Genomic DNA, 21,161 nt, shown 5'->3' on the forward strand with positions numbered 1-21,161 from the left:
TTTCTCCTCTTGCAGCTTCCATCGTCAACAAAGAGCAGAGCACGGCGCCTCCATCTTTCCGCTATACGATACAGAAACAAAGGTCAGAAAGTGGCCGCTGGAACTTCGGAATAGTTGGTAACACTATTCGCCGCGCATTCATCCCTTCACTGGCAGGGCCTTTGAACGGACTTTCACCTATGTTTCTGATCTTGGATTTCGATAGACTCGGATGGCGAGCACCATGCCAGAGGAGAAGCACATACATGTAAGGTGAAAATTAAAAGCCTTCGGATCAGCACAAGAGAATCAGTGAACTCGTTACATCGAGCTGCAAGTTGCAGATAGGATGACGCTTTCAAAGCTCCCCGCTTGCTCCGCTATCAGCTCAAGACTCAACTCTAGTGCTGGGTTTGTTACATACTGGTATACCACGCCAAGGTATTACACCAATGTAACACACGTGTTATACCAATAACACAGCCAGAGGGTCAAAATCCTGTGTGTTTTACTGGTGTTAATCTTCGGGGGTATTATAGTCAGAACTTCTCAATCTACCAACAATCTACATTGATTTTTAGACTTTTATTGATAGTTTTGCTACAGGAAAGCGTTGTCAATCAAATGGTACGCTGTTTCTAAATTCTAACTTTGTACTTCATGCCGCGGCGGCATGTAGTCGGCAAAAAGTGAGTTTGTGATCCCTAGTCACACCATGTGACACCGTTACATTTCCCAGTGTATGCATCAAAAATGACCTATGGTTTTGGATAGCTTTACAAACATCACAGATATATCTTATAAGCCATGTAACAGTAGAATAATTAGTTATTATAGCTGTTCTTAAGCTTAAAAATGAGGACTTCCAGTCAATTGGTCATGCATTTTTTTAAAAAAAATTAAAATTAAAAAACTCTGAAGGTCACGTGATGTGGTATAACACCTGTTTAAAACACAAGTAACACACCGGTTGAGAGCGCCGAACCTATACCACTATCACACAGACCGGCCGGTATCAAACCCTGCCCTACTCAACTCCCCTATACCCGCGTACGTGACCCTGGATCAGTTGGTAGATCCGAGTTGGAACACTCTGCATACCGCTTCAAGAATCAACATTGGTAGAGTATCCCATACGAATCAGCACCGTGGATCGGAACCATTTACAGAAGACTGATGTAAAAAATTCTCCTATGTATCAAATTCATGCTGTTCTAAAGAACAATTGACAAAAGAACGATGAAAATCTGTTCGGCAAACTTGTCCACTGTCCAATCCAACCGGCATTCCCTAATCGGTGCCTCGCTTTTTGTTTTCATTTAGACAACAATCGCACATGGTTGTCGCATTTGATGTGATGCTATTTCTCCAATTCTACACGCTAAAATCAGGTTCCAATATCGATTGGCATCGCAACCAGTCAGTAAACAATAAGGTAGACGAGCGCCGAAATAAAATCTTTTCTTCCTAAACCCAAGAAGCGTACCCAGGAAAGTCAAAAGAAACTTGCTTCTCATCACTGATCACAAAGAAAGGAGTGTGCGCAACATGGCTCTTTCACACCAGAGGGAAAAATCCAATACTAGGAAGGGGGCTGTACAATAAACGATGTTGGTACAATGACGATGGTGTGTTTACTTTGTATTTACTGTTAAACACTACTGTTCTGCCAGCAAACTATCCAGGGCGGCGTTTATGAACGCTCCCGACAAAATGGCAACAGTGCGGAGAGGGATGAATAAAAAGGGCGGTATGAGGGAAAGAAGAGATGTCGAATCAACGAATGGCGTCAGGTGTCTGCACGCTCCTGGTTAATAAAATAAAAGTTTTTGGCCAGGAAGGCAAAGCACGCTCGAAAAGTCGAAAGGAACGTGGATGGTTGTACCCCTGATATAAAAGCAAGACGAAAAGAGCAGGAGAAGAAATAAAGATATAGAAGAAATAGGACGAATCGGGAAAGGAGGGAGGAGGACAGGCCTGAGAAGAGCTAAGAAGAAAAGTTTAAAGCATGTCCACAGGCGTAATGGACATGCCCCGACTATGCACTGGACGAACGAAGTGACTGGAAAGATTGGAAAGATACGGAACGAACGCCCGCAAATCTGCCCCGGAGGCCAGCCTTTTCATTGTCATGTTCGATAATGTCATCGAATTCTGACGCGGTTGAGCAATCATCATCGTCCTCATCGTCAGAATCACTGTAAACGGTATCAGAGTCACCGTCACTGCAGGTTTCGATATCCCGATCTGGGTTTAGCCATGCGTTGTACCAGTTGCCCAAGAAGATTTTGATGTCGGCAGTGAGTCCGAGGTACTCGACGTTCCGAGCGATCCCTTCCCACTGGATGGTACCTTTGAGCAGACACTCCTGGATATACCTGAAATCTCCAAAGTACATCCAGTGAACGAGGAGATGGAATGTCGAAGGATCGGGTACGGGAAGGAAAACAATAGGATGATCAGGAGAGCAAGGCATCAATCGAGGCTGTCGGTCGGCAGGAACAGAAGAGCCCGAGCTCGAGCTGGGAGGTGCGGTGGAATACATTAGATCAAGAGGTAGCGCGCCGCTGAAAAGGCCCCTCAGGAAACTGGAGTGGGCGGATAAATAATCGATATGCAACTGCAAGGAGAAGACATGATCAACGGAGGACCAGCCTAGAATAGATAGAGAAGACGGACCTGAAGAGAAATACGCGGAACGGCATTCAAAGGAGGCTGGGTGACCCTCCTGCCCAAGCTAGTGCTATCGTAGCTTGTGGTATAGGAAAAGGTCGGCTCGATTGCTGAAATCTGGGAGAAGGCAGGTAGGTCCGGTCTGCCCTGGGCATGGGGAAATGGAACGACTAGAGAGAGAGATGAGAACTGGAAATGCAAGAGAAGAACGGACATACTTATGGTGCAGTCTGCAGTCTCTGGCTGGTCCCAGAATTGATGAGCCAAAGAGTTGAGTTGGTTGGATATGTATTCAAGAGGAACATCGGTCAAGGAAGGAGGTGGAAAGACTCTTGTCTGAAAAGAAGGCATTGTGGAGGAAGATGGCTGGCAGGCTTGAGCTGGAGCCGGTATATGGTAGACAGGGATCAATTGGCCAGACCCGCGGCAGCACTGGGACAAAAGAAAAAGACGGAGGTCCTTTTAAGAGCAAGTTTGTTGTGAACGCTGCGTCGAGCAATCCACACCGCAATAGGCAACAGCGACCCGACAGGCGGGTCCGCAAAATAACAGACAGAACCTTGTACGGAGATATCACTCTAATTGTTTTCCGTTGCCTTTTGCGTTTCTTATTGTCTTTGCCTCGTTGCACACAATAGCCGGAATACAATTGTACAGGCCAAGCGTTATGCATTCCGACCGTTATGCAGCTCTCCGTTCGACGCAGCGTCCCAAGTGCTCCAGTGATTCAGACAGTCTCGTGAGTGTGTCGGTCCAAGCGTAGTCGTGCGAATATATCCACTCGCCTCCTGCAATGTCCAGCCATCTCCCCAACACCGATATTTTTGCACTCAATCCATACGATTCACATCCCAGTCTTTCTCCTCTCGAGGCTGCTGTCCTCTGGGAGTACGCTAAGCTCGCCCAGAATGTTCGAATGGTGCGTCCATGTTCTGCATCTCACCACATCATCCAGCAGACAGTGCTCTTCCTCAAGGTCACCCAAAAGACGCGTCTTCTCAGCGAGGAACCCGACAAAGTAATGCTAGCCAAGTTGCGCATTCTCGAGAAGAAGATGGGTCTCGTGCTGACTTTGGTGTGTAATCTCTGTCCCGGGTACCATCGCGCGTTCACTTCATACCATCACAACAGTTCAAGGCTTCTGTCTGGGGAGTTATCAACGACCAACCTGATCCCTCTATCCGCAGCGAGGGATTCAGCGATGCCAATGACATGACCATCAGGCGTTGATGCCACGAGAAATGTCCCGCTAACTGTACTATTACTCTTCATCGCACCAACATGTCCATGCATGCAACTGGCTACGGGAAAATTCAACGCATTGTATTATTAACTTTATTGTTCTACCTCAAATGTGCTCCTCCAACACGAGCCGTCAACGCTGACACTGCGTCAACATCCCAGATAACCAGCATCCCATCCACACCCGATGTGCTCACCCTCGACACATTGCTGCCACTGTAATCATAGGCTCTCACATTCGTGATTGTGTTCTGGTGGATCGTGAGCAGCGTGTCGCTAGTAGTCGACGACGATGACGTCTGTCCTCGCGAATCTGCGTCGCGGAACGTCGCAAATGCACCTGTCTTGAGGCGGCCGACGCTGCTGCCCCCACCGAATGCTGAACGAGACTCTGATTTAGGTGCCGTGGCGTCATCCAAGGTACCGGCTTCTTGCCAGCCAGCCTCTGATCCAGAGAAGACTAGGGGGCGGCAGTCGTGTCCGGCTGCTACGATGGTATCTTCCGAGGTCCATACAAGGCTCACGAGGGGAAGAGATGGCATTCTGATGTTGTGGATGACCGGTCCGCCTGGGTAGACTATGTTGATTGAGCTATCATGACCTGCGAGATTGCTTAGTTTATGTTGGCGTTTTGATGAAAGTTAGATACGTACTTGCGAAAGCAAGCACATCGCCCGATGGCGAGAAACCGACAGCGTGCACCCAACCGCCAGCTGGGCTTGTATACTCGCCACAAACAGTGTTAAACGGTAACTTGGATCCCCAGACAGTAGGCGAAGGCCTAAATAAGTGTTTAGAGGCTGAGACAATGTTGGCTTGGGCGAGTTTACCTTTCATCGACTTCTTTGATATAAGCCGAGAAAACTCGAGCTTTCATATCTGCGCTCCCAGCGGCGAGAAGAACATTGTTCGGATGCCAATCCACGGAGAGGACCGTAGATCTAATAGGTTTCTTCAGGAGCTTGGATACCCACCAATTGTTCTCTGGATCGAACGAGCAAATTGCAATGGCTCTAAGATGCCAAACAGGCGTTGAAAATTATAAGCCTGCATTCCAAAGCGATAGATATATCGAGCGGTGATAAAAACTCACCGCGCTCCGCTGGCCACAGCGAATTTGTCCTCTTTAGGGCTCCATCTGACGTAGGTTGCAGCTCTGTTGATACGGAGAAGAACTAGGGTTGGCTTCCAGACCAACTTTCCTGTCTCGGCGTCCGGTTGTTCTTGCCAGACGTATGCGTTCCTGTCTTGAGAACAAGTTACAATGCGGTTCGAGTTAGGGGCCCAGTCAATCGATGTGATGAGTTTGTCATGCTAGATAAAACGTTCAAAGCGTGGAGAAAGAAAATGAGAGATGGATATGCACCTCAGCCAGGGTAACGGTAGAGACCCATTCAGTCCCTTGACGAGTCAAGATTTGGGCATCGTTGCTGTTAAGGCTGACCGCGATTTCTACGATAAAATCAGTAACAATTCTGGCTTCAGGGGATGGCAACACTGACGAGAGCGGTCTGCACTGAACGAATGAGAGGTGATAGGAGTTTGAGCTAGGGTAAAGACTTCAGGCATGATGACAAAAAAACACTGCAGAGGACTAGCAGTCGACTACTGCGCTTGATGTGGATGTGGTATAGTGTAACAAGCACCTGCCGCGCCTCGCCTTGTAATCGCTGTACCCAAATATATCACAACTCTCATTTGGGCCCGTAGATATCAATTGGTCAACTAACAAACAACAGATCTATGTACAAATTCAAGACAATGTTGATAAAATAATTACTGAGCTGAATATTCGACAATGGTATACACTAAATTTGGGCTCATGATGCTTGATTCAGTTAGCGTTTTGTTATCCAAGGTAAATTACATACATAGGGCAAAATGATGTTTGACCGATGATTGCAAACAAGCAAAAAAGCAAAAGGCAAACGTCAAGTATTTCCAACGTTGGCTGCAGGTGGTTTATCCGTTGCATCTTCTGGCGCTTTCCGCATTTGCTTCGCCCATCGTAGTCCGCACGCATTGCACAACGTCTTTGGGCCTTGCGGTCCCTGTAAAAAACGATTTCCATGCATTATTCCTCCCTCTCGAAAGAGTTGTTTTTTTTTTCTTACCTTTCTCCATTCCGGAGAGACAGTACTCCCACATGTGAAGCAGACATAGCGTTCAGAGTTCTGGGCTCTTTTCAGCTGTACCGATAATCAGTACAGGATTCAAGAATGTATTGCAAGGCATACGTTCTTACCTTTTTCTTTTTAGATCCATCTTCTGGGTCCTCAACGTTTATCGGATGCGAGTCGTATACTGACCGATCGGCAAAGTCAATCGTCTCGCCAAACCCACGCGGGCCACCATCAAAGGACTTGGACAATAAAGTAGACGACATGTAGTTGTTCGGCACCGATTCTGGAGGCTTAACTGTGCTGAGGGACGACGTGACGTACATGGAGCCTGTCTGGGAAGACGATTGGAGCGCTGTAGGAGACTCGGGAGGCAACATTTCTCGAAGCTCAGCAACTCTCCGCTGCAAGACACTTTGCCTTGCTTGCAAATCAAATATAGTGTCCAACCTGTTAACATGATATGTATATGGAGCAGTGGTTAGAGAAGAACAGTTTTGCCTACAGCGCTGAATTATGCCCCGGAGATGGAACGGCCATTGCTATTAGACATTGCGTTTTCCCTGGCTCCTCGTCGATGCTGTAAGGATTGCATTTGATATCACAAAGAATACTCTTGGGGCGCAGTGCTGAGTCGTTGGTGTTTAATCTCAAAGTTAAGTTGAATCCGATGTTCTGCTGGAGGGCAAGCTGAAATGCTTCAATAAAACGTATTTGGTCGGTTGCTGCGACATTTGTCTAGTCAGTCATATCCACCAGGGATGGATTGAGCAGGACGCACCGTCGATCAGGACCATGAAATCGTAGTCAATCAACTCCGTTTCCTTCCAGCCCAAGATCTCTGTGACAGCTGCACCACAAAACCATATTGTACGGGTAGGTGACAGTACGAAGACGATATTGTCGACAAGTTCTGTCACTAGCAAGTCAGCCCATCGTTTCCTCTTGGGGAATTCGTAAGCGGTAGGAGTCTTTGTGTTGTTGGCCAAATGTTGACTCGAATGGACACCAACAAAGCTCATTGTGGTCAGGAGTCAAAGTACACTAGCATTTACTCGTACGTACGACGTCATACTATTATGAGGTATTAGGGGCTTCCTAGATCTTAACTACAGACACCGCTCTCGAACAACAAAAGCGAGGTCAAGATTTTTTCTCGGGTGCTATGGCAAGTTACATAGAGCACTGATATGCCTGGTAGTATTACAGTAGTTCATTCGATTCTCATTCAGCATATTGAGGTTTGCCCGTCTAATGCTTAGATGGCGCAATACCCTCCATCTACTCGGATCTCGGACCCCGTCATGAATTTGGAAGCATCGCTGGCTAGGAAAACGATTGCTCCCTGCAAAGGTAAAGAAATGAACAGAAGGGAGACCTGGCTCCAGAAAGTACATACCGATAAATCCTCAGGTTCTCCCAACTTAGTGAAAAGGTCCGCTCAATGTATTACTCTAATATGTCAAAACAAAATACTCACTCGCCCCATTGGTGTAAGCCTTTCCCAAGTAGCCTGAAACAAGGCTCGTTATTATTCATCCAATGTCAATAAGTAGACCTTCTCCCCGTACCTTGAGTTCACTGTCCTTCTCTAGGATCGTTTTGGTCAGCTTGGTGGCCATATACCCTGGACTAATTTAAAGGTGGCCCCTGTAAACACGTATTTTCCGCAACGGATGAGTGTGGAGAATCAAAATACCTTAATGCATTGACACGAATATTGTGCTTGGCCCATTCAACTGCTAGACTCGCAGCCATATGCTTGACTGCGGCTTTGGATGCATTATATGGAGTTTGGAGCTATTCCAAATGAGTTTTATTCGCCTGGATCTAATCATCACTAACCTGTGGTACATTAACAATCTACTTTTTGTCAGCTACTGAGTTGTTCGGCCTTTATGACGTAAACGTACATTGGCGCTCATGCTGGATATCAAAATGATGGATCCTCCTCCTTGGGGAATCATGAGGCGCGCCGCCTCGCGAGCTGTATAAAGCACTCCATGAACGTTGATGTCGAAGAGACGCTTGATTCGTTCAGCAGGGTAACTAGTGATGTCAACGTAAGGGTATTAGCCCCACTGTATGTATTAGATTGAGATGCCATGCATACTCAAGTGCTGAATATGTTTCAACGATGCCTGCAGTGTGTACCGTATGAGTGTATCGAGAAGCGTGTAAGATAAATATATGGAACCAGACCTGCTGAGGCGACGACAGCATCGATCCGCCCGAAAGTATTGAAGATCGCCGCAAACGCTTCTTGCACCGAAGATTCAGATGATACATCGCAACCAATACCTAGGAATTTGAAGTTTTCGACCGGTAAACCACAAGTTTCTAGTGAGAGGCTTCTTTAAGTCTTTCATGTGAACCAGAAGTAGTAGTCGGTCCACCTGTTGCAAACTGCAGGAGCTCGAGTGAAGCTTCTTTGCTATCTGCTTCTTTGAGATCCAGGATCGCTAGACTCGTGCACCCTCTTGAGGTACGGCAAAGCTGCAGTCGGCCTCAATAACTCGGGAAGGTAGGAAGTGTTTCGTACGATTGAATGAACGCCCGACAAAACTCAAGTCCTAAACCTCTCGCTGCGCCTGTCACCATGCAGACCTTACGGCTATGTTTAAAATTTGCCCAAGATAACGTAGGTACGGTCCTCTCACCTTGCCCTGCATGGAGAAAGACGGTAGCGTTATTGGCTGGTTAACCGAGTTAATCGTCATTGTAGGAGCCTTCAAAGCGCACACAAAGTTCCAGTTGGGTGAAGAAGATTGTATCGCGATAGGGGTTTTGGCTGAAAGTGACTCCTACATAGCTTAGCTCTTATATGGTGATAAAGGTATCATCATGTGCGTGTGGAGAAAGCATATTCGACCCGGAATAAATTACATCGATTCAACACCTCCAACTGATTAGGTTGAAAGCAAAGATAAGGCGTCTCAAAGTAAAACATCTAAGATTATCCATGATGTATATGTGCAGATAGCGTCGACATAGAAAGTAGGCCAATAAAAAGAAACATGCAAAATAGAACAGATAAGAGACTGAGGGTATCTACAGTACGGAAGTCGAGAAAAATATTTATACAAAGAGCGGATCTGGTATATCGTCCAGAGAATAGTAAAAAGACAGTAAGACAGCAAAGGAATTAAGCGTAAAAAGAAAAGAAAAAGACAAATAATTATAGGCATGCAAATTTTGACTTCCGTTTCTGCAATTCCTCCATGCGAGAGTCCAGTTGTTGACGAGCCCGTTCTTTGGCTTTGCGTTCTTCGTCGAGACGTTGTTCGAGTGATTGTTTCTCCTCGACAATAGATCGGCGGACAGTCACCACCTCTCGCTTGGCTTCCGATAGTTCGTTTCGCATCGCTTCGAGTTTGAGGTTCAGAGTATCCCGCTCTCTGGCAAGTTCTGTTGCCTGCATACGTGCCTTGCGTACTAAAAATGATTGTCATTTTTGATGTCATAAAAAACGTAACGAAAACTTACAATTCTTCTCAGAATCCCCGAGAGATGTCTCCAAGGTTGTAACAAGGTCCATATGGGTCTGTAAGTCGGTTTCACAATGCGTTAACTGCTTATTCAGAGTTTTGATCATAGCCTCTTGTTCTTCGATCAACTTCGACTGTTGTTCGATCTTTTGGCTGGTCTTTGGATCCAACTGTGAAATACCGTTTAGTGGGACGTGACCAACTGAAGTTGATGGTGATTCTGGTTGAGATTCTCTTGAGGACACTGAGGAGTTGAAAGCAGAACTCTGCGACGAGGTGCTCAGATTGGAATCACCATTTAAGTGATGCATTGTTGCGGTCGCAGATCGGGGAGCGGGTGGAGGTGGGACTGATGGGGGAGGTGTAGGAGGAGGTAGTTTGATAGCAGGAAGATTTGTACCGCGCTGGAAGCCGATATTTCGCTCCGACGAGCGTACATTGGGCGGAGAGGCACTACGTGCCAGTTGAGCTTGTAGATCGCGTACCATGGCATCAGACTTATTTTTCTCCGTCTGAATAACATCCTTTTCATCCTTCACCTTTTGCAAGTTCTCCTGTAAATCAGCTAGAACAGAGCGATGGCGGTCGAGCTCCACTACGAGCGACTCGCGTTTGGAAGCTTCTTGGATGAGTTTGGATTGCTCGCTACGAGTTTTATTGAGTTCGGCACGTAGTTTTGCAACCTCGCTCTCCAGTTCATCACGCTCTCCACCGATAGAAGTAAGACTTGCTTTAAGAGACGCAATTTCTTTATCTTTAGCCACTACCTCCTCTTCGTGAGTTTGTCGGTTCTGCTCACGCAACAAAGTGAATTCGTCCGCTGCAACCTTGTGTGCCTCGATTTCCTCAACCAACATGTCGCGTTCCCTGCTGAATGCGTCTCGCTCCTCCGCATGCTTCTTCTGTAGTTCGGCAGTCATAGCACCAAGCTGATCCTGTTGTTGCTGAAGTGCGTTTTTGTGATCAGACTGAAGTGTTTCGATATCTTGCTGATGAGCTTGTCGAAGAGCAGCCATACTTGACTCAAGTTTAGATACTTCTTGTCGATGAATAAATTCCATCTCCGAGAGTTCTTTCGCATGCGACTCCAAGACGTCCTTTCGACGTTGGTCATCCAGCTGCGCACGTTCACTATGCGACTGAAGCTCTTCCTCTGCGCTCTGAAGGCGTTCTTTTGCGAGAGTTAGTTCGGCAACAAGTTTAGAAAGCTCCTGATCGTGATTGGTCTCAAGCTCGGCGACTTTGCTCGCATGAGATTGAGATAATGCTTCGCGACTTTGTTCTAACTCTAGGCTAAACTCCTTGACACGTTGATCGTGTTTCGCCTGCAGAGCCAAAGTTTCCTCTTGATAGCTCCGTTCGATTTCTTGCAAGATTGTAGCCTGTTGCTCCTGCACAGCCTGTATGGCAGCCTCGTTCTCTTGCCGAAGCTTGTGAATGATAGCAGCATGTTCATCCCGCTCTGAGACCAAACTTGCCTCCAAACGTTCAACTTCAGTTCGCCAGTCACTCTTTAACTTGGAAAGAGATGTCTCGTGCTCCAACTTGATCCGATCCATCTGGAGGGAATGATCATCGTCTTTGGCCTTGGAAGTTCGCAGAAAGCCAGCATTGAGACATTCGATCTCTTCGGCGAAAGCAGCCTCCTTCCTCGCAATAGCAGCAACATGTTCCTCTTGAAGCGTCCTCAACGCTAAGGCGCGATCTGATTCACTTTGAGAAATAGACCCTTCTTTCGCAATTTCTGCCATACGCAGTTCTCCGGCGTGCTCTTCGCGAAGTCGTTCAATCGTTGCATTGGTTTCAGCGGCCACGGTTTTGATAGCTTCAACCTGGTCGCCACGCAGTTTGGTGAGAGCATTGTAGTACTCTTCTTCTGTTGACTGCAATGCCGCTGCGGCTTCCTCGTCCTTTTGACGAAGAGCTGCTGCATGGTCAGCATGAACTTTGGCCAAAACTTTTTCGTGATCCGCACGCGTCTTCTCTAGCATATCGTCTGCCTCCTGAAGTTTTGATTGAAGTTCCTTCTCATGCTCTGCCTTGAGTTTGCCAAAAGAGATGGTATGTTCTTCTCTAGCCTTTTCAAGGGAAAGTTTGACCCCTTCCAGCTCGTCACGAAGGGTTGTTACAGACGACTCATGCTCATGTTTCATTGCAGTCGTCAATTCCTCCATTTCTTGAGCTTTGGCTTTCATGGCATCTTCATGCGCAGTTCGAAGCAGATCAATCTCGGCCTTATGAGCGGCTTCGACTTCTTTGAGGGACTCGAGCAGTTCGGTCTCGCGTTTGCGAACTTCTTCCAATAGGGCGAGATCGTGACTATGATTTTTGTGAAGGGATTCAATTTCTGTAGACATGTTCAAAGTCTGTTTTGCGTCAGGTTTGAAATACAGAATAAGAAGCTAAGAAGCTCATACCTGGTCCCGGTTCAGTGTTGTCAAATCGTCCAATTGACGTCGGGTAAGAGCAAGTTCGGCATTCAGTGCTTCGACCGTATCACGATGGCTAGACTCTTTCGCAGCCATTGACCTAAAATGTTGGGTGAGAATTAGGTGAAGACTTTTGACATCAATACATACAACATGAGTTCATTCAACCTTTCTAGAGAATCGCCCTCAGAAGTTCCAGCTTCGTTCAGACCGTCATGGGCATGCACACTTTCCATTGTCTTCCGAATGTGATCGAAGCGGTTCAAGGTCTTTGGAGACAAAGTAAAGGCAGGATTTATCCCATTCAATTCGGCGGCACTTTGAGATTCTCCTGCCACCTCAGCAATTGGTTTCTCTGCCTGTTGGATTTCTTTGAGAGATTCTTCAAGCAAAGTGATCTCCGCTTCGCGTTCCTTAAGAACCTCCTGAAGTCGCATTATTTCCTTTTCTAATGATGAGACCGATCGCTCATTCTGAGTGGAAAGACTAGGCATGGAAATGGAAAGACTGGGACGAAGATTTATCGACTGAAGGTTTGACACAGAAAGAGAGTGAGAGTTGGATGGTGAATGTGAGCTACTCGTTCCGTGGCTTGAAAATGAAGCCTTGCGCAAATGCGCCGAGGATAGCTCCTGCGATAGCGATTGTGATTGCGAAAGCGACCTAAAAGAAATTAGATAGTTTATATTAAATGAAAGGTGTGTTAACCTACCTCGCGTGGAGCGATTCCGCCGAGGCCGCTTGCCGGAAAAAAAGCCGTCGACCAGAAGAATTTAGTTGAGTATCTGGAGGATCACGTCCCCTTGTTCCAACAAACCTTCGTCTATAAGGTGACGTATCTTGGAGAGGTTTGTCGGAGGCCGGTGATTCTGTAACGGGTTCTGCGACGCTGGAACTATTCAGCTTGGCTTCTTGGATTTGGGCGGCCAGGTCTGATATTTCCCTCAATGCATCACGGTACTTGACTGTAATGGAGGACAGGTCGGCGAGGGTCGCTGTATGAGTTTGCTGCAGGATAAGAAGTTGGTTCTCCAAGTCAGTCGATGGAGATGTAGCGGCAGTATCATTCTCTATGCCATTCGGAGAGGAAGGGTCAGAGTCCGGTGATGTCTCTGTAGGAGAAACAGGAGTTGGAGGGGCGTTTGCGAGGTCGACTTCTAGGCTTCTTCGAGCCTGCTCAACTTCACCAACAACTTCTCCCAGACGAATCCGGGTCTCGCCTGCCTCCCTCTTCCTCTGTTCCCATTCCTTCATCTTCAATTCTAGTTGCTTGAGTCGCAACTCCCTGGCTTCAAGGTCTGAGCGCCAATTGTCCCCGTCCTGCCTAAAGGCATCCAAACGTGCTTGCAAAGTCTCAGCCTCTTCACGTCGCCGATCGCATTCTTTCTCCAGACCTTCAACGGTTTTCTGGAGAGCAAGGATCGACTCGTCGGATCGAGATAATCGAGCCTCTAGGTCTGCTATGTATTTGCTAGAATGCGCTTCAGCTTCTTTGAAGCGGGTCACTTCCCGTTTGAGATCAGACATGGATTCGCTGGAGGACACCGATGTGTCATCATATGTCTTCATTCTTTCCTCCAAATCACGCACATAAGCCTAAATCGATGTATAGTGAGCAATAAACAATGTGGTCCAAATTCAACTGTCGTACCTCTGTCGATGCTTCTCTTTCAGTGAGCTTAGAAACCCTGGCTCTCAGTTCCTCTACATATAACTCAGTAGCCGCATGCCGCTCCGTGATGGCCGCTAACTCTTCCTCCCTTTCTTCTACCATCTCATTTGTATGCCTGAGAGCGGCTCTGTTGAGGCTGAGCTCTGCTTCCATGGCACTAATCGTCTTCTCATACTCTTCAATTACAGGGCCCACGATCTCTTCATATTTCCCGGTTCCACCTACGGCACCAGATGTACTGTTTCTGTGTTTTTCGCCTAGTTCTCTCCTCAGGCGCGTAAGTTCCTCAGTCCGGTCGACATACTTCTCGCGAAGGTCTTCGTAATTGCTCTGTAGCTCATACATTTGAGCCAGTACTTTCTTTCCCGCGCCTTCAAGTGCCTCTGGTTCTTTATCGGCCGTCGAAAGCGCACCACCGTCCTTGATGGCTTTCAACTCTTTGCGAAGACGCGAAACCGTGCCTTGTAACCATTCAATGTCGTCCCATCCATCCTCTTTTTCATTGACAGTGGCGCGATTCTTGATATTGCGCGCACGATTGGCATATTTCAGGGTGTTGATGGTCTCTCCTGCGTTCCATTCGGCAGGACTAACACACGCGATCATGAGAGTATGAGCATTGCCTCCAAGGGAGTCTTGTAGGAGGCGAGTCAACTTGGAATCACGATATGGAACATGACTCGCAGTGTTGGACTTCGCGCGCGCCGGATCGCCCAAAGCAGAGATAACGTTTCCAAGGGCGAGCAAGCCACTATTAATGGATATTCCCTCTTTGATCCGTTCTCCTGCAGCAGCCGTGCGTTTGAGCTATGCGACATACTTAGCTCACTGTAGAAGAGGAAAAAAATTCAGACCTACCCGTTCAGAACCAGCAAGGTCGACGAAATGGAACTTCGACACAATTGTAACCCATTCGCCCGATTCCTCCTCATTAGCAGCGGTATTTGATCGATCACCCAAATGACCCAGAGCACTAGCTGGCCGAAGACCAATGCCTCTGCCCATGGCTGATGCGAAACTCGGGGTCGACGGACGGCCTAAAGTGGGAGACGCAACTCTGTTAGCGGAAGGAGAAGGACCACCAGCGTACATGGAACCAGGACGGGCTAGCCTCGACGGTGAGCGACCACCCGGAGGAAGAGGAGATGAAGACCTCGGGGGTGGGCCAGAACCTGAATACTTCTTTTGGGTTAAAGTGAGAGAAAAAATGGCGTGAGACCGAGATGATTGTGCGTTCATGTCTGTCTCGTTGGTTCGCCGAATGGAAGTTCCTTTCTTCAGTAGACTATTGAATGACAGTTAGAAATTCGGCTCATTCTTGCATTCAAATCCAAACTCACCCCATAACTTCATTGGGATTTCTGACGTTCACCTCGCGAAGCCCTCCCCAGATGATATGACCTTCTTTGTCCTCTCTTATCTGGACCTCTCGCTTTGCTCCCGTTGGGTCGTCCAGGCTCAACAAATCAATCAAATCTTCGTTATAAATTTCAATAAAGGAACCCTTTAGGTTGTAGGTCCAAGTATTTCCTCGCTCCTCTTTAAGCTGTCTTGCAGAAGCAAATATAGAGGAAACGGCCCTTGGGATGATACCCATGCCGTTGTTAGGATCTGTTGGGTCGAGGTCGAGGTCGACCCCGGTCATGGTAAACGTTTTACCACTACTTGTTTGGCCATAAGCAAGGATAGTGCAGTTAAATCCCTCAACAAAGCGGGATACAAGGGGTCTCGCGGTGGACTCGAATAGTTCATACTGCGTGGTTGGAGGGGGATGCACTTGGTCGAAGGTGAACACCTGCTTTTTAGAACCGGACGCTCCTGAAACAGTAGGTGCAGAAGGTGCGCCAGAGCCTGCTAAAGCGCTAGATGGCGATTCTATAGAGATAGATGTTGAAGAAGTGGCCTGTATTACTGAGCGTTGGAAACGAGCGGGAATAGAAGTAGAGTCTTGTGTGGTGGGTGGGCGAATACGAAGAGCTGCGGAGAAGGTTAGTACTACTAAGGATTCAAAGAGGCTATTAGGACGCACCAACTTGTACCGAGGTCGCCGCTGGGGACGACGAGCTCGAGGGGGCCATGGCTGCTCTTCTCATCCTCAAGTTTCTCTCCCCCTTCACAAATCAAGGTGGACGGCATCTTCCGGATTTCTCTGTTTCTCACAACGGTGTGCAACCCCTGTCATATGATCCTTGCAACATATTTTCGTTTCTCTTTACTCAGCATTCATCAGCAACGTCTTCCTGGCTATGACTTTCAGGCTGTGGCAGTTGACTGGCGTCTCCCTTGCACTCCCTGTCTATGTTAATGCAGTAGTTCATCCCCTCAGTTTCAGCTTTTTCAGCCATTCATAATATTGTCCATTGGTTACGCATTGTATTCTGTCCATCAATTTCCCCCAGGGTTGGATGTTGAGAATTTGAACAATCTTTTTTTTATTTGTTCAATCTCCATCAAACCGATAGCGACTGATGGTTAAGATCGTATCAAGTAGCGACCTGAAGATTTCAAGACTATTTAGCATTTACCCTCCCCGGCGGTCGAGCTTCCGTGTCTCCCCTAGAAACCAAAAAACGTATATGTTTGTATCTATGCTTTATTTCTGGTCATGCCCATAGCTTTGACCCATAGCGCAAGTAAAACTTTATAAACGGATATCATTTCAAATACATAGACTAAGAGGATAATACTGTATGTGTAGCGCGGTCAAATAATCCAGTATCGATAATATTAATAAGTAATCAGTACTTTCAGAGGAGGGTTTCGCCTGGGTCAATTTTTTGTGAGTATTTTAAACACAATGGAGATAGTAAGAATTCCAGACCTAGAGCAGATCGCAACAGGGAGCATCCTACTGCCACCGTCTGTTCTACGCTCGCTTGGTCGGCAAGCGACGGGTTTACTTCCTGAAAGGAATTCAGTATCATGCACCGAGTGTCTCCTTATTTAGACAATTTAACTCACCATCAAATCAAGGCCGACAAGCAACCCGGTCTCGTAAATAGCCTCACATATGTAGTGTCCTTCACGAAAAGTTAATCCTCCTCGAACCTAGAGCAACACGTAAGCGTAAGGAGCGCAACAAGCCTGTTCTGCGCTTACTGGGGTGCCAGTGGATGGAGCAACACTAGGATCCAAAGCATCCACATCAAAGCTCAAGTGAATAGGCTTGTCTCTTCCCGGGTTGACATGATCCAAAGCCATTTCAACAACCTTCCCGATGCCATACTTATCAACTTCGTGCATACTAAAAGCCTTGATGTTGTTATCTCGTAGTATCTTCTTTTCACCAGCATCAACATCTCGTAGACCAATGTAAACAAGTCGGTTGGCTTTCAAGATAGGTTTGACCCATGAAAACTCTTCCACTTTGGACCCAATTCCAAGAAGGAACGAAACGGGCATGCCATGTATATTTCCTGGTGCGGGTATCAGCTTGGCGACTTCAAACATCAAAATGAAAAGCACCAGATTCTGTAGAATCGACGGTATTTATATCCGCGTGGGCGTCGATCCATACAACACATGCGTCGGGGTATTTTCTGGTGGTATGTGATGTCGCGATTGAGTCTCGTTTTCAGCGCTAATGGCATACAACTCACGAGAGTGTCCCTGAGATTGTTCCCATCGCCTAAGGTATGTATCAGATTGCAGCCCTGTCATTTTGCTTCAAAGATTCGACTTGCCAATGAATGGTCCCCACCAAGAGTTACAGGCAGCTGCCCCTTGGCGGCATGCTCACCGACTACCTGGGCAACGGATTGGGTGACCCGAGACACGAGCCTCGGATTCTTGAGAATACCAATGGGTGGATCGTGGAGGGCATTGATTTCTTCGAACTGGTGGTGACCGTCGAAAACTACTTTCCACCCTAGGTTTTCCAATTGACCGATGAGGCCAGCTTCAACGAGATGGATGGGTCCCTGATCTACTCCTGCCTTTGGCTTGAAATCGGGACTATTAATATTAAGATATATGTAAGTCGATTCATACACTCACCTGGCCGCCGCTTCAGACCGTAAGTGGTCAGGTGTTATGTTGTAGGGTATACGGAGGTTGAGAAAACGCTATCGCATACCTGAAAGGACAACCGACGATCTAGCCCCTCGTTAGTGATGCCTAATACGCGTCCGCGATAACAAACATACTGCTAGGGTTTTTGGTTCGGGGATGAAGCGCGATTGAGATGCCATGTCAGATAGATTGAGAAAGGGAGCAAGAGCAAACCAAGCCGTGCGTTATATAGCAAAAGACAAGATCCGGGAGAATGTATGGTAAGCGCGCAGGTTGAGGTTGAAATTCGGAATTGACTACATTGCTGACGGTGCATTGTGGTGCAGTGCTCGGCGAACCCAAAGATCGGTATAAGTAAGTGTATCTGATAAGCAGCCACGTAGCATCATCCTGTACATATCATCTATGCGAATTGGCGTGGTTCATTGGTATTACATATTCCAGCTTGTCATCTTCAGCGTCAATGTAAGAACCTTTCTCGAGCCTCGCCGGGAGTCGCACTGAACTTAGCACACTGGTAGTGGCACACAGCGTCTCATATTAAAGGTACTAGTTGGTACTATTTTACCATCACCCCCATCACCCATGTGCTGTTCGGCTCCGTTGTTGCTGTCTCTTTCAGGCATGGCCGGTCTGCCCTTCTGTTCTCCAATAATCCAAATGTAGACTATGATGAGCTCAGAGCGCTCACATTCACGGCAGAAATGTATTGGAGCGTGCCAAATATACTCTCGTTTTCTAAAAATAGTCAACTCCTCCCCCTTGCTGCCTGACATTGCCTGCGGCTTTGCTACAACTAATCTCAACCTGTTTCTCGATTATCACAATCCATATCACAATCGATTGGCTTCCGTCTTCTTTAATCACCCTTATCGTTGATTTAGAGTCATGGCACAAACACACACGCCTGCTGCATCCGGCACGACCACCCCTTCGTTTCAAGATATAGTGCGTTGCAGATCCCCAGGCCTTCTATTATTTCTTTTTCCCTTCTAAATGCACTTTCATCTTCCCCGCGTTCAATCCTTCACTCACATTGTGGACCAGGTTCGCGATGCCATGAAACATTATAAACACGAAAGGGAGTCAGAAGCCCATCAAGTATGTGCTACCAAACCTACAGCGCTCAGCCACTGAAGTTTATTCTCAGATTTTCCGCAATGCCGGAGGGCACAAGCCAAAGGGGATGCCCCAGCTTGTTGACCCCGTAAGCGATCTTTGAAGGCATCCTCCTAAGGCTCTGAGACTTTCAATTCTACAGGATGAAGAGACCGTTCCGGGCATTGAACACCCTGGTAGCACTGGGGTGATTTATTGCTCCGATAGGGCTATGGCCAACGGATTTAGCTACACCAGCTCTCACGAATGGGCAAATTTGGGACAGGGTGCCCCGGAGGTAGGCCCAATCCCCGATGCTCCAGAGAGGCCAAACTCCATTCCACTTCCTGTTGACTGCCTCGAATATGCACCGACTACGGGCGTTAAAGGTAGTGCAATATTATCAGAAATGTTTTCGGTACTGACAATGTCTCAAGCTCTTCGTGAAGCCGTTGCCAATCTGTACAATCACACATATCGTCAAGATAAAGTAAGCCAATATACATTTGAAAATGTATGCATTGTGCCTGGTGGACGCTCTGGCCTATCCAGACTTGCAGCTGTCATTGGCGACGTCTACACTGTAAGTTTCAATATGTGGTTTCTTCGAAACTATTAATCCTGAATATTTTACCAGAGCTATCAAGTTCCTGACTACACCGCTTACGACCAAGTGCTAAGCTCTTTTAAAAGGCTAGTACCCATACCCACGACGTGCGTAGCATATATGGTACTATAGTATTATTCCAGCGTTTCATGACAGTTCCACAGCCTTAATTCCAAAGTAACTTTTGTTTATTTCAATATCTAACGACACATGGTACTGACCATTACAGGACAAATACCGCCTTGATATAGAGCAAACAAAGGTTCATACTTCGTAATATCTTTCGATCTCTAAGCGTTGTTGATTTTTATCCAATATCTCCTCTGTTTCCAGAGGGACATTCGTACACAAGGACTGGCCGTTGTCCTTGCATCTAACCCCCGTAATCCTACCGGACAGGTTGGAGTTTATTTCTATATTTCTTGAATGCTTAAGTCTTACAACAGTTGACATTTTCAGGTCATCAAGTCAGTCCTCGTTTCAATGTAATTCCATTTCTAAAGTTCATTCAAATCGTTATCAAGGGGAAATGATCTCAAGGAACTGGTTTCTTTGAGCAAAGAAGGGACTACGATTATCTTGGACGAGGTTATTGGATTCTTGAACCATAGCGTTGAAATGATCTAATATTCTCTAGTTTTATTCATGGTATATATACCCCGAAAGCCATAGCGATTATGGCAAATCCATCTCGTCCGCCAAATACATCGATGATGTCAACGAAGTAGGTACACTTGTTGATTTGCATTGTTAGTACTTACTACTTGGCATATTGATGTTGTGTTATAATAGGACTCTGTCGTAATCATCGATGGTCTTACAAAGGTACGTTTAATCTAAATCTCTCAGTTAGTCATTCTGAGCCATTTGTTTAGAATTGGCGCCTTCCGGGCTGGCGCGTCTGTTGGGTCATAGGACCTAAAAATCTAATCACTGCACTCTCCCAGTCGGGTTCGTTCTTGGATGGGGGTGCAAATCATCCGTATGCCGGCAAATTTCGATTGCTTGCCATGGATCACTGATGCATTTTTACAGATTGCAATTGGCCGCAATACCTCTGCTGGACCCTTTGCACGTTCAACAAGAGAAGGTACTTTACGGCTGTTCTTTAGGGAAATTTGTGATGACTAACTTATTATCACCCGTAGATTGCCCTTCAGAAGCACTTCAAGTCTAAACGAGATCATGTTTTACAACGTCTTAAGGAACTTCATCTCGAGGTCGACATACCCCCAACGAGCACCTTTTATATCTGGCTCAATCTCGAAAAGCTGCCCCCTCCACTTAACAATGGATTGGTGCGTTTAAACAAATTCGGCAACAGATCATCAGTTATGCTAATACTTTATAGACATTCTTCGAAGAACTGCTAAAGGAGCAAACGATTGTCATCCCTGGTATCTTCTTTGACATAAATCCTGCACATCGTAGAAACCTATTCAATTCTCCTTGTCATCATTATGTCCGACTTTCCTTTGGTCCTCCTCTCAGAGACCTTGACAAAGGTTTGCGCGACACCATTGCCACCCTGTGACTTGATATTTATTTACCCTTTCTAGGGCTCGATGCCATTGGTCGCGTACTCAAGAAGGCGAAAAAGAGCGGCATGGGCGACTTCGGACAGGGGTAAGTTTGGCGTAACCTTCGATTCAACTATTTATTTCCTACTCCATGAACAGGTATAAGACCGCCATTGAGATGCCCAAAGAGCCAGCACAGGTTTGATCCCAAACCAAGGAAACAGGATCAACATCAGTTTTTCAGAGGCGTCAATGCTTTTGATTTGAATGTGCATTTTTTTGGATATATATATAAATTTCGGGAAATTATGCCTCCTTATAA

The 21,161-nt window shown here is 46.7% G+C and overlaps 9 protein-coding genes across 9 annotated transcripts; 3 read left to right on the forward strand and 6 right to left on the reverse strand.

Moving 5' to 3' along the window:
• Positions 1–2,017: 2,017 nt before the first annotated feature.
• On the reverse strand, positions 2,018–3,003 carry JR316_0003419 (uncharacterized protein; the record flags this gene model as incomplete). The annotated part of the gene is made up of 3 exons (XM_047889192.1): positions 2,018–2,599; positions 2,659–2,822; positions 2,871–3,003. The coding sequence occupies 3 exons, from the start codon at positions 3,001–3,003 to the stop codon at positions 2,018–2,020; spliced, it is 879 nt and encodes a 292-aa protein (XP_047751566.1).
• A 442-nt stretch (positions 3,004–3,445) lies between these two features.
• On the forward strand, positions 3,446–3,882 carry JR316_0003420 (DASH complex subunit dad3; the record flags this gene model as incomplete). Its single annotated transcript, XM_047889193.1, has 3 exons — positions 3,446–3,571; positions 3,608–3,727; positions 3,784–3,882. 3 exons carry the CDS (start codon positions 3,446–3,448, stop codon positions 3,880–3,882), a joined length of 345 nt encoding a protein of 114 aa, XP_047751567.1.
• Positions 3,883–3,995: 113 nt separating this feature from the next.
• Positions 3,996–5,463, reverse strand: JR316_0003421 (Actin-related protein 2/3 complex subunit 1; the record flags this gene model as incomplete). The annotated part of the gene is made up of 6 exons (XM_047889194.1): positions 3,996–4,495; positions 4,548–4,675; positions 4,725–4,907; positions 4,988–5,208; positions 5,261–5,346; positions 5,397–5,463. The coding sequence occupies 6 exons, from the start codon at positions 5,461–5,463 to the stop codon at positions 3,996–3,998; spliced, it is 1,185 nt and encodes a 394-aa protein (XP_047751568.1).
• Positions 5,464–5,825: 362 nt separating this feature from the next.
• On the reverse strand, positions 5,826–7,036 carry JR316_0003422 (Cutinase gene palindrome-binding protein; the record flags this gene model as incomplete). Its single annotated transcript, XM_047889195.1, has 5 exons — positions 5,826–5,945; positions 6,009–6,083; positions 6,140–6,464; positions 6,520–6,739; positions 6,796–7,036. 5 exons carry the CDS (start codon positions 7,034–7,036, stop codon positions 5,826–5,828), a joined length of 981 nt encoding a protein of 326 aa, XP_047751569.1.
• Positions 7,037–7,276: 240 nt separating this feature from the next.
• On the forward strand, positions 7,277–7,531 carry JR316_0003423 (uncharacterized protein; the record flags this gene model as incomplete). The annotated part of the gene is made up of 1 exon (XM_047889196.1): positions 7,277–7,531. One exon carries the CDS (start codon positions 7,277–7,279, stop codon positions 7,529–7,531), a length of 255 nt encoding a protein of 84 aa, XP_047751570.1.
• An 18-nt stretch (positions 7,532–7,549) lies between these two features.
• Positions 7,550–8,303, reverse strand: JR316_0003424 (D-arabinitol 2-dehydrogenase [ribulose-forming]; the record flags this gene model as incomplete). The annotated part of the gene is made up of 5 exons (XM_047889197.1): positions 7,550–7,646; positions 7,714–7,814; positions 7,860–7,877; positions 7,928–8,063; positions 8,128–8,303. 5 exons carry the CDS (start codon positions 8,301–8,303, stop codon positions 7,550–7,552), a joined length of 528 nt encoding a protein of 175 aa, XP_047751571.1.
• Positions 8,304–9,192: 889 nt separating this feature from the next.
• JR316_0003425 (Kinesin-like protein KIF27) lies at positions 9,193–15,739 on the reverse strand (the record flags this gene model as incomplete). The annotated part of the gene is made up of 9 exons (XM_047889198.1): positions 9,193–9,449; positions 9,501–11,868; positions 11,920–12,031; positions 12,082–12,594; positions 12,644–13,527; positions 13,583–14,410; positions 14,462–14,888; positions 14,944–15,580; positions 15,637–15,739. 9 exons carry the CDS (start codon positions 15,737–15,739, stop codon positions 9,193–9,195), a joined length of 6,129 nt encoding a protein of 2,042 aa, XP_047751572.1.
• A 611-nt stretch (positions 15,740–16,350) lies between these two features.
• Positions 16,351–17,793, reverse strand: JR316_0003426 (Arginase; the record flags this gene model as incomplete). Its single annotated transcript, XM_047889199.1, has 9 exons — positions 16,351–16,367; positions 16,425–16,506; positions 16,565–16,651; positions 16,703–17,019; positions 17,069–17,142; positions 17,203–17,231; positions 17,287–17,557; positions 17,679–17,698; positions 17,749–17,793. 9 exons carry the CDS (start codon positions 17,791–17,793, stop codon positions 16,351–16,353), a joined length of 942 nt encoding a protein of 313 aa, XP_047751573.1.
• Positions 17,794–18,502: 709 nt separating this feature from the next.
• On the forward strand, positions 18,503–21,044 carry JR316_0003427 (putative aspartate/prephenate aminotransferase; the record flags this gene model as incomplete). Its single annotated transcript, XM_047889200.1, has 18 exons — positions 18,503–18,562; positions 18,662–18,715; positions 18,765–18,821; positions 18,876–19,101; positions 19,150–19,295; positions 19,350–19,442; positions 19,549–19,581; positions 19,653–19,718; positions 19,779–19,786; positions 19,844–19,907; positions 19,957–20,043; positions 20,112–20,144; positions 20,195–20,301; positions 20,355–20,409; positions 20,468–20,617; positions 20,671–20,824; positions 20,879–20,945; positions 20,999–21,044. 18 exons carry the CDS (start codon positions 18,503–18,505, stop codon positions 21,042–21,044), a joined length of 1,506 nt encoding a protein of 501 aa, XP_047751574.1.
• Between the last annotated feature and the right edge of the window lie 117 nt (positions 21,045–21,161).

Source organism: Psilocybe cubensis, chromosome 3 (genome assembly GCF_017499595.1).
Source record: "Psilocybe cubensis strain MGC-MH-2018 chromosome 3, whole genome shotgun sequence".
NCBI lineage: Eukaryota > Fungi > Basidiomycota > Agaricomycetes > Agaricales > Agrocybaceae > Psilocybe > Psilocybe cubensis.